This window comes from Cherax quadricarinatus, chromosome 77, assembly GCF_038502225.1.
Source record: "Cherax quadricarinatus isolate ZL_2023a chromosome 77, ASM3850222v1, whole genome shotgun sequence".
NCBI lineage: Eukaryota > Metazoa > Arthropoda > Malacostraca > Decapoda > Parastacidae > Cherax > Cherax quadricarinatus.
This window is the reverse complement of record NC_091368.1, coordinates 18,417,158-18,429,060: the sequence shown is the minus strand read 5'-3', so window position 1 is coordinate 18,429,060 and position 11,903 is coordinate 18,417,158. Positions and strand designations below refer to the sequence as shown.

Here is an 11,903-nt window from a genome sequence, read left to right as displayed (position 1 = left end):
GAGGTGGGCGGGGTGGGTGGGAGGTGGGATGGGTAGGGGTGGGCGGGAATGTGGGTGGGGTGAGCGGGATGGGGTAGGAGTGAGGCAGGGAATGTGAGTAGGGAGTAGAGCAGGAAGAGTAGGCGGAAGGGGTGGGGTTGGCCGGAGGTGGTGGGTTAGGTGGAAGGTGGGTAGGGGTAGGCCCAGGTGGAGTGGGGTGAGGCAGGAAGGTGGAGTGGGTGGGTAGGTGGGAGGTTGTGGTAGGGAGTGGGTTGGGAGGTGGGCCAGGAGGTGGGTGGGAGGTCGGCAGGAAGAGGAAGGTGGAGCAGGCAGGAGGAAGGTGGGGTGAGCAGGAAGTGCAAGGTAGGCAGGAAGGGTATGAGTAGGAGTGACAGGAAGGAGTGGGGTAGAGTGGGCAGGAAGGAAGGTGGAGTGGGAGGCGAGGAGGTGGGTGGGAGGTAGGCAGGAAGGAGGTAGGGAGGTGGGGCTGGGGTGGAGGTAGGCAGGAAGGTTGGTAGGGAAGTAGGCTGGAAGGTAGGTTGGGAGTTAGGCAGGTGGAGGGTGAGTGGGGTAGGCAGGGAAGAGGAGTAGGGGGTGGAGGCAGGGAAGGAAGGTGGGGAGGTGGGTGGGTGGGGAGGTTGGAGGTAGGGAGGTAGGTGGGTAAGAGGTTGGGAGGTGGAAGGCCGGGTGGGTTGGAGGTGGTGGGAGTGGGTGGGTGGGGCTGTGGAGTGGGAGTGGAGCCGGAAGGTGGGTTGGGGTGGGTGGGGAGTGGGTGGAGGTGAGGCAGGAAGGTGGAGGTGGGTGAGTGAGCAGGAAGGTGGGTGGGAGGTGGGGCAGAAGGTAGGTTGAGGTGGGCTGGAGATGGGTTGGGGAGGTAGGCAGGGAGAAGGAAGGTGGGAGGTAGGCAGGAATGTGGGTTGGGAGTAGGCAGGAGTGTGGAGTGGGAGGTGGGGCAGAGATGTGGGTAGGGAGGTGAGCGGGAAGGAGGTGGGTGAGTGGCGGGTGGAGTGAGGTGGGCCAGTGAGTGGGTAGGGGTGGGCGGAAGGTGGGTGGGGTAGGCAGGAAGGTAGGTAGGGAGGTAGGCAGGAAGGTTGGTGGGGAGGTAGGTTGGGAGGTAGACAGGAAGGTTGGTAGGGAGGTAGGTTGGGAGGTAGGCTGGAAGGTAGGTTGGGAGGTAGGCAGGTTTGTAGGTAGGGTGATGGTATGAAGGAGTAGGTTGGGGTGAGCAGGAAGGTGGGTGGGAGGAGGTGAGTGGGAAGAGAAGGTTGGGAGAGTGAGAAGGTGGGTTGGAGGAGTAGACAGGAAGGGTAGAGGCCAGGAGAGTGGGTTGGGAGTGGAGGCCGGAGGAAGGTGGGAGGTAGGTGGAGTGATGGTTGAGTAGGGGCGAGGTTGGGAGGTGAGCCAGGTGGGTTGGGAGGTAGAGGTAGGAAGGTGGGCTGTGGGTGGGGTGAGGCCGGAAGGTGGGTTGGGAGGAGTGAGCCAGGTGCCACTGGGAGGTAGGTAGGAAGGTGGTAGTGGAGAAAGGTTGGTTGGGAGTGGCTGGAAGGTAGGTTGGGGTAGGCAGGAGGTGGGTAGGAGGGTGGGAGGCAGGAATGGGTTGGGAGTGGGCCAGGAGGTGGTGGGAGTGGGCAGAAATGTGGGGTAGGGAGTGGGGCAGGGTGGAGGTAGGGGTAGGCAGAGATGTAGGTGGGAGGTGGCAGCGGGAATGTAGGTAGGGAGGTGAGCAGGAAGGGTAGGCAGGGAAGGAGGTAGGAGGAGGTTGGCCAGGTAGGTAGGGAGTTAGGCCAGTAGTGGGAGGTGGGCCGGGGTGGAGTAGGGTGGGCGGGAAGGTGGAGTGGGTGGGTGGGCAGGGTTGGTGGGAGGGTGGGTTGGGGTGGGCCGGGAGGTGGGTGGGGTGGCGGGAGAGAGGTGGTGGAGCGGGGAGGGAGGAGTGGGAGGTGGGTGGGGAGGTGGCGGGAGTGGGCGGGGAAGGTGGTGAGTGGGCAGGAGGTGGAGGTGGGGTGGCGGGAGGAGGTGGGCCTGGAGGAGGGTGGGCAGGAAGGAGTGGTAGGGAGGTGGAGCTGGGAAGGAGGTGGAGGTGGGGCTGGAGGAGGTGGGGTGGGCGGGAGGTGGGTGGTGGGAGATGGGCTGGAGGTGGGTTGGGGTTAAGGCAGGAGGTAGGGAGGTGGGTGGTGGGCGGAAGGAGGTGGGGAGGTGAGCGGGAGATAAGTAGGCAGGAAGGTAGTAGATGGGTGGGTGAGCGGGAAGGAAGGAGTGAAAGGGAGGGTAGGCAGGAGTGAAGTAGGCAGGAAAGATGAAGCTGGAGTAGTGAGTGGGATGGAGCAGGGAGGTGGGGAGGTGGGCAGGGAGGTGGGTGAGGCAGGAGGTGGTGAGCGGGAGGTAGAAGTGGGCGGGGAGGTGAGTGGAGTGGTGGGTGGGCCGCGGGAAGGTGGGTGGAGGTGGGCGGGAGGGGTGGGTGGGCCGGGGTGAGTGGAGTGGGTGGGTGGGCGGGGTGGGTGGGAGTGGGCAGGGGAAGGGTGGAGTGAGCGGAAGATGGGTGAGCAAGAAGGTGAGTGGGGAGTGGGCGGGAAGGTGGGTAGGCAGGAGGTGGTGGGGAGGCAGGAGGTGGGTGAGCGGGAAGGTGGAGTGGGAGATGGGGCGAAGAAGAAGGGAGGTGGGTGGGCGGGAGGTGGAGTAGGAGGAGTGGAGCGGGAAGGTGGGTGAGGTGAGCGGGGTGGGTGGGCAGGGAAGGTGGGTGGAGGCAGGAGGAAGGTGGGAGGTGGTAGGTGGAGGTGGAGTGAGGCGGGGAAGTGGGCAGGAGGGGTGGGGTGGGCCATGGAGGTGGAGTGGGCGGGAGGTCGAGTGGGGCCAGGAGGAGTGGGTGGTGGGGTGGGGTGGGAGGAAGGTAGGCAGGAAGGTAGGGAGGTAGGTAGGTAGGTAGGCAGGAAGGCAGGAAGGTAGGGAGGTAGGCAGGAAGGTAGGGAGGTAGGTAGGTAGGCAGGAAGGAAGGTAGGAAGGTAGGGAGGTAGGCAGGAAGGTAGGGAGGTAGGTAGGCAGGTAGTCAGGAAGTCAGGTAGGAAGGTAGGGAGGTAGGCAGGAAGGTAGGGAGGTAGGTAGGTAGGCAGGAAGGAAGGTAGGGAGGTAGGGAGAGGCAAGGGTTGTCTTAGTAAATATATTTCCCTGAGGCTGAACATCAAGTTATTTGCTCTGACGCATCAAATATTCTAATTTTATTTTATTTTTTGTCTCTAAATGAGTTAATATTGACTAACATTTTTAACATTTAACTCAAAATAATACAAAATATTAATGTTAAAGAAATAACTATTACACTACCCAGAAGCTTGGCAAGCCGAGGGATGTCTGAACGGCATATTTCTTAGGAGAATGAAGACACATTGTCGAATTTGGAACACTTGTCATAAACCATCGCTCGAAAATCCCAGATTCTGTCAGCGCCATCATTCTGTGTGGCAGATCAAAGTTATAATGCTGACAGTCGTTATCACAGAGTGTGATAATATTCTCCACTGCAAAACCAATAATTGCAAGTTAGACATATAATGGAATGTACATATGTATATATATATATATATATATATATATATATATATATATATATATATATATATATATATATATATATATATATATATATATATATATATATATAATGGATGGGGCCCACCTCTGGTGTAAATTGTGGGACCCATAGCTTCGGAGAAGTGGATAAAAAGGCTTCTAGGAAGAATATTTGGATTTCTTCCTGAAGCCGTTTGAATATTCCACTTCCCCTACCACCCCATCTTTTAATATATTTTTTTTTACCAATAAGAATATTTTATTACATAATATGGTGCAGAAGATTTAAGAGATACATTGTTGATATAAAGGTGGCATATAAGGTACATGTTGTTACGTGTGTATCACCGATTATAAGGCGAAAATCTCATCCAGCTCCTCAGAGCTGGGGCGTGTGCCCAAAATACAGCAGGCATTACCCCTTTGAACAGCCGCACTGAGCCGCTGGAACAGAAAACTAGCTGCCCTGGGATCCCTAGTTACGCTGATGAGTCTTTTTCCCAGCTCCTTAAGGAATTTAGATGTACTCTTTCCCCATGAGCCAAGGGTCTCTGAGCCTATGGGAGCAAACATATAATGATGGGCAAGTTCTCCATATTTTCTAGACTTTTGGGACCCCCTGAAGCTGGCAGCTGCCCCTCCTTCCTCCCTGGTGTATTAGAGATAGGTATCAGCCAAGGTAGATGCACATGTATAGTCCCACACCACCTGCTTCCCATCTGTCCAGGCTTGAAGGGTGATACCATCTGGACGCTTCTGGGTACCATCAGATCTGCATAGTTGGGGTGGCTCCCTTACTGCTGGGGATCCAGCTGTTGTGAGGCTCCTCTTGATAATGTTATTAACCTCCTCATGTCTTGCAATCTTTCCCTCGGATTTACGGCACACAAGACCATGGTACCCGAATCGGTCTGCTGCTTCACTGCCACAAATACAAATAGGGGCGGCAAGTCGAAAGGCAACACCGATGCGGATGGTCTGTGGGTCGAGGCGTGTGCCAAGGCTGGAATTGGGAACAGCCAACAGAAAGTCCCCAGCATGAGGGGCTCTCACTGCCAGTAGGCGGGCTCTATCCTTCCCTGACACACTCTGAAGCATTGTTGAGGCTATATTTTCCACTATTGGACCATCCCAGTGCGATTGTTTGTAGTTGTTGGGGGGAGCAAGTCTGGTTTCAGAGCCCGTTAGATTATCCCTGATCATTGCTCCATCAATGAATTTTTGGTCCTGGACTCCAATCTTGTCCATAAGATGTTCAGGGAGAATCGCTGCTACAAGCTCTCTTTGTGCAATACACGAGGACAGAAAAGCAGGTAACGCAATCTGTGATGACTTGCAGACACCAGTGCCTCCTAGTCTGACTGGAAGTGTAGCTTGGTTCCACTGCCCGTCTTCTAGAGTAAGGTTAAGTACTTTCGTAAAAATCTGCCTCAGAATACTGTCATATTCGTGCAGTATAGGGTTATCATATGAAGGTGCACATCTTAGGAAATATGTTAACCTGGGCAGACTCAAGCACTTTGTGAGAAGGTACAAGGCATTGTGGGTGTCCAGATTGCGTATTCGTTGTTCCATTCTCCTTAACTCTTCCAATTTCTTCATGAGAATTGTGTCAATGGCATTGCTTTCCAGAGGTGCTCCTAGCAAGACACTATTTGTGGGGGCAATGACTGCTGCTCCTGGTAGTTTTGATCTCACCGCATTTATCACTCGTTGACTGACTGAGATGATTTCACATTTGGATGGATTCAGGTTGAGACCCATTTCCTGTCCCCATGTCATTACCTGTGTAAGGTCATGTAGGAGGGACTCCTTTGTACCTGCTAGTGTGCCATCATCTAGGAACCAGATGTTTAGCTCGCTGGTCAGTCTGACTGTGATTTCCCTAACTGCTATACAGAAGAGAAATGGTGCAAGAGGATCTCCTTGTTGGACACCCTCCGATGATGTGATTTCATGCTCTCCAAAGAGAAGCATTGATTCCTTGCTATACCCAGCTGAAACAAAAGGGAAGAGACCAGGGAAATGTTCTTGTACTGCTGCTAATACCACGTCTCTTTTCAGGAGATTGAACGCATTCTTGAAATCTAATTTTACCACTGCATTGTCCTCAGGCAGGTTGTTGATATACACCCTTGTTGCATGAACCGCTGCTTCACTTCCTTGAGAGACCCCAAAGCCAAGCTGGTTTTGTTGAAGCCTCATGGCTGCCTGTGCACGAATACTTCGGACAGCAGCTTTGGATACGAGGCGGCGTAACGTGTTGCCTACTGCAATTGGCCAAATTCTTTCATCCTTCTTTTTAAGTGCACAAAGTGTTTCACCAAAAAAGAAAGGTCTAATTTCATCAGGAATCAGACCAGCCAAGGAATTGTTGACGAACCATGTGATCTCTGAAAGCAGTGTCTCTGCAATTTCCCCAATAACTGGATTAACCATTTCCTTTAAATGCTGTGGCCTTATTCCAGTGTAACCCCCAGCAGAACCAGATGGGAACGACATTATTGCTTTGTAAATGTCTGAGTCTTCCACAATCAATGGTTCCATAGTGGGGACAGAGGTGTTGGAACTGCTGGTGCCACTGGTTTCCCTGGCAGGGTGTTTGCGGAGGAAACCATTAATATATATATATATATTATATGTATATATATATATATATATATATATATATATATATATATATATATATATATATATATATATATATATATATATATATATATATGCAAAACAACCACTCTGAAAGAATAGAGAAATTCCAAGCGCTTTCGTGACTACTCACATTTTGCATATTTTGAAATCACCTGTTTACTGTGATCTTATTGAACTTCTCCGAGGCAATGGGTCCCACAATTTACACCAGAGGTGGACCCCATCATATATATATATATATATATATATATATATATATATATATATATATATATATATATATATATATATATATATATATATATATATATATATATATATATATATATATATATATATATATATATATATATATATATATATATATATATATATATATATATATATATAGTAGGTAGTAGGTTGGTAGACAGCAACCACCCAGGGAAGTACTACCGTCCTGCCAGATGACTGTGAAACAGAAACCTGTAACTGTTTTGCATGATGGTAGGATTGCTGGTTTCTTTTTCTGTCTCATAAACACGCTAGATAACAGGGATATCTTGCTACTCCTACTTACACTTTGGTCACACTTCACAGACACGCACATGCATATATATATACATACATCTAGGTTTTTCTCCTTTTTCTAAATAGCTCTTGTTCCTTTTTATTTCTTCTATTGTCCATGGGGAAGTGGAAAAGAATCTTTCCTCCGTAAGTCATGCGTGTCGTATGAGGCGACTAAAATGCCGGGAGCAATGGGCTAGTAACCCCTTCTCCTGTAGACATTTACTAAAAAAGAGAAGAAGAAAAACTTTATAAAACTGGGATGCTTAAATGTGCGTGGATGTAGTGCGGATGACAAGAAATAGATGATTGCTGATGTTATGAATGAAAAGAAGTTGGATGTCCTGGCCCTAAGCGAAACAAAGCTGAAGGGGGTAGGGGAGTTTCGGTGGGGGGAAATAAATGGGATTAAATCTGGAGTATCTGAGAGAGTTAGAGCAAAGGAAGTGGGTAGCAGTAATGTTGAATGATCAGTTATGGAAGGAGAAAAGAGAATATGAATGTGTAAATTCAAGAATTATGTGGATTAAAGTAAAGGTTGGATGCGAGAAGTGGGTCATAATAAGCGTATATGCACCTGGAGAAGAGAGGAATGCAGAGGAGAGAGAGAGATTTTGGGAGATGTTAAGTGAATGTATAGGAGCCTTTGAACCAAGTGAGAGAGTAATTGTGGTAGGGGACCTGAATGCTAAAGTAGGAGAAACTTTTAGAGAGGGTGTGGTAGGTAAGTTTGGGGTACCAGGTGTAAATGATAATGGGAGCCCTTTGATTGAACTTTTTATAGAAAGGGGTTTAGTTATAGGTAATACATATTTTAAGAAAAAGAGGACAAATAAGTATACAAGATATGATGTGGGGCGAAATGACAGTAGTTTGTTGGATTATGTATTGGTAGATAAAAGACTGTTGAGTAGACTTCAGGATGTACATGTTTATAGAGGGGCCACAGATATATCAGATCACTTTCTAGTTGTAGCTACACTGAGAGTAAGAGGTAGATGGGATACAAGGAGAATAGAAGCATCAGGGAAGAGAGAGGTGAAGGTTTATAAACTAAAAGAGGAGGCAGTTAGGGTAAGATATAAACAGCTATTGGAGGATAGATGGGCTAATGAGAGCATAGGTAATGGGGTCGAAGAGGTATGGGGTAGGTTTAAAAATGCAGTGTTAGAGTGTTCAGCAGAAGTTTGTGGTTACAGGAAAGTGGGTGTGGGAGGGAAGAGGAGCGATTGGTGGAATGATGATGTAAAGAGAGTAGTAAGGGAGAAAAAGTTAGCATATGAGAAGTTTTTACAAAGTAGAAGTGATGCAAGGAGGGAAGAGTATATGGAGAAAAAGAGAGAGGTTAAGAGAGTGGTGAAGCAATGTAAAAAGAGAGCAAATGAGAGAGTGGGTGAGATGTTATCAACAAATTTTGTTGAAAATAAGAAAAAGTTTTGGAGTGAGATTAACAAGTTAAGAAAGCCTAGAGAACAAATGGATTTGTCAGTTAAAAATAGGAGAGGAGAGTTATTAAATGGACAGTTAGAGGTATTGGGAAGATGGAGGGAATATTTCGAGGAATTGTTAAATGTTGATGAAGATAGGGAAGCTGTGATTTCGTGTATAGGACAAGGAGGAATAACATCTTGTAGGAGTGAGGAAGAGCCAGTTGTGAGTGTGGGGGAAGTTCGTGAGGCAGTAGGTAAAATGAAAGGGGGTAATGCAGCCGGGATTGATGGGATAAAGATAGAAATGTTAAAAGCAGGTGGGGATATAGTTTTGGAGTGGTTGGTGCAATTATTTAATAAATGTATGGAAGAGGGTAAGGTACCTAGGGATTGGCAGAGAGCATGCATAGTTCCTTTGTATAAAGGCAAAGGGGATAAAAGAGAGTGCAAAAATTATAGGGGGATAAGTTTGTTGAGTATACCTGGCAAAGTGTATGGTAGAGTTATTATTGAAAGAATTAAGAGTAAGACGGAGAATAGGATAGCAGATGAACAAGGAGGCTTTAGGAAAGGTAGGGGGTGTGTGGACCAGGTGTTTACAGTGAAACATATAAGTGAACAGTATTTAGATAAAGCTAAAGAGGTCTTTGTGGCATTTATGGATTTGGAAAAGGCGTATGACAGGGTGGATAGGGGGGCAATGTGGCAGATGTTGCAGGTGTATGGTGTAGGAGGTAGGTTACTCAAAGCAGTGAAGAGTTTTTACGAGGATAGTGAGGCTCAAGTTAGAGTATATAGGAAAGAGGGAAATTATTTCCCAGTAAAAGTAGGCCTTAGACAAGGATGTGTGATGTCACCGTGGTTGTTTAATATATTTATAGATGGGGTTGTAAGAGAAGTAAATGCGAGGGTCTTGGCAAGAGGCGTGGAGTTAAAAGATAAAGAATCACACATAAAGTGGGAGTTGTCACAGTTGCTCTTTGCTGATGACACTGTGCTCTTGGGAGATTCTGAAGAGAAGTTGCAGAGATTGGTGGATGAATTTGGTACGGTGTGCAAAAGAAGAAAATTGAAAGTGAATACAGGAAAGAGTAAGGTTATGAGGATAACAAAAAGATTAGGTGATGAAAGATTGGATATCAGATTGGAGGGAGAGAGTATGGAGGAAGTGAATGTATTCAGATATTTGGGAGTGGACGTGTCAGCGGATGGGTCTATGAAAGATGAGGTGAATCATAGAATTGATGAGGGGAAAAGGGTGAGTGGTGCACTTAGGAGTCTCTGGAGACAAAGAACTTTGTCCTTGGAGGCAAAGAGGGGAATGTATGAGAGTATAGTTTTACCAACGCTCTTATATGGGTGTGAAGCATGGGTGATGAATGTTGCAGCGACGAGAAGGCTGGAGGCAGTGGAGATGTCATGTCTGAGAGCAATGTGTGGTGTGAATATAATGCAGAGAATTCGTAGTTTGGAAGTTAGGAGGAGGTGCGGGATTACCAAAACTGTTGTCCAGAGGGCTGAGGAAGGGTTGTTGAGGTGGTTCGGACATGTGGAGAGAATGGAGCGAAACAGAATAACTTCAAGAGTGTATCAGTCTGTAGTGGAAGGAAGGCGGGGTAGGGGTCGGCCTAGGAAAAGTTGGAGGGAGGGGGTAAAGGAGGTTTTGTGTGCGAGGGGCTTGGACTTCCAGCAGGCATGCGTGAGCGTGTTTGATAGGAGTGAATGGAGACAAATGATTTTTAATACTTGACGTGCTGTTGGAGTGTGAGCAAAGTAACATTTATGAAGGGGTTCAGGGAAACCGGCATGCCGGACTTGAGTCCTGGAGATGGGAAGTACAGTGCCTGCACTCTGAAGGAGGGGTGTTAATGTTGCAGTTTAAAAACTGTAGTGTAAAGCACCCTTCTGGCAAGACAGTGATGGAGTGAATGATGGTGAAAGTTTTTCTTTTTCGGGCCGCCCTGCCTTGGTGGGAATCGGCCAGTGTGATGATGATAATAAATAAATATATATATATATATATATATATATATATATATATATATATATATATATATATATATATATATATATATTTAGATAGTAGGTTGGTAAACAGCAACCGCCCAGGGAGGTACTACCGTCCTGCCAAGTGAGTGTACAACGAAAGCCTGTAATTGTTTTACATGATGGTAGGATTGCTGGTGTCTTTTGTCTGTTTTATAAACATGCAAGATTTCAGGTATGTCTTGCTACTTCTACTTACACTTAGGTCACACTACACATACATGTACAAGCATATATATACCCTTCTGGGTTTTCTTCTGTTTTCTTTCTAGTTTTTGTTCTTGTTTATTTCCTCTTACGTCCATGGGGAAGTGGAACAGAATTCTTCCTCCGTAAGCCATGCGTGTTGTAAGAGGCGACTAAAATGCCGGGAGCAAGGGGCTAGTAACCCCTTCTCCTGTATATATTACTAAATTTAAAAAGAGAAACTTTAGTTTTTTCTTTTGGGCCACCCCGCCTCGGTGGGATACGGCTGGTATGTTGAAAGAAAGATATATATATATATATATATATATATATATATATATATATATATATATATATATATATATATATATATATAAAGAGAGAGAGAGAGAGAGAGAGAGAGAGAGAGAAACACAAATGATGGAGGTCTAGGCACCATGATGGTAATGCTTGAGCAATGGTAAGAATAAATGGGTGAGTGTTGGTACCCGGGACGAAGTTGATATCCCTGGGGTGAAATTTCACTCCAAACTGACCATGAATATCCACGTTTTATATCTTGCAAACAAGACAGTCAGGAGCTAACAGCTGATGTATCTCGCATCTGCTCGACAGTAGAGGTTGCAATAATCAGTACCAGGCACACGTAAGCTCACACCTTGAAAGATTAGAGAGCAGAGTACGATTACGAATCTCTCGCCTGGACCCAGCCTGGATAAATCTATAATTTTGAGCAGAGCCTTAAACACAGGAGGGATGTTGGTGACCTTACTGTTATGTACTAGGCCAATTTTTCTATGTACCACACTTGGCTACACTCTGAGGACAGTGAAATGTGAGCTTCTGTACAACAAGACGGGCAGCAAGTAACAACTACACGCAGACTGTACCCTTACCCAGAACATCACTTCATCTGAATAAATAATCGTATGATGACTCGCGTCTAGAACATGTTCGCACACCATAATGACATCAACGTAACAATGTCATTTGAGCAAATGAAATCACTGGCCCACAGATGGCTCCAACTTCATTCTGTTCCATATATGTATGTTTCAAAACAAAACGACTTTCAAATGAGCTGATGTAGGTAACAGCTCTTAGCTTGTAAATTAAGGTAGAACCCTGTGTAACCCTGTATAACCCTGTGTAAAGAGAGAGAGAGAGAGCTAGAGTGTGTGTGTGTACTCATCTAATTGTGGTTGGAGGGGTCGAGTCATAGCTACTAGCCTTGCCTCTTCACTGGTCGCTACTAGACCCACACTCTCCCTGCTCCATGAGCTTTATCATACCGTTTCTTAAAGCCATGTATGGTACCTTCCTCTAGCACCTCACTTTCCAGACAATTCCACTTCCTGACAACTCTATGACTGAAGAAACATTTCCTAACATCCCTGTGATTCATTGTCTTCAACTTCCAATTGTGTCTCCTTGTTGCTATGTCCCTTGTCAATTCCTCTCAGTATTTTATATGTCGTTATCATGTACCCCCTGTCCCTC

The 11,903-nt window shown here is 46.8% G+C and overlaps 1 protein-coding gene across 1 annotated transcript in view; it reads right to left on the bottom strand.

The window, feature by feature from the left end:
- Positions 1-3,285: 3,285 nt before the first annotated feature.
- The window catches only part of LOC128702062 (probable glutamate receptor), an 83,806-nt gene continuing 75,188 nt past the window's right edge, over positions 3,286-11,903 (bottom strand). Inside the window, exon 9 of the mRNA XM_070101510.1 lies at positions 3,286-3,424. Coding sequence (XP_069957611.1) covers positions 3,286-3,424 — 139 coding nt within the window. The remainder of the gene's footprint in view (positions 3,425-11,903) is intronic.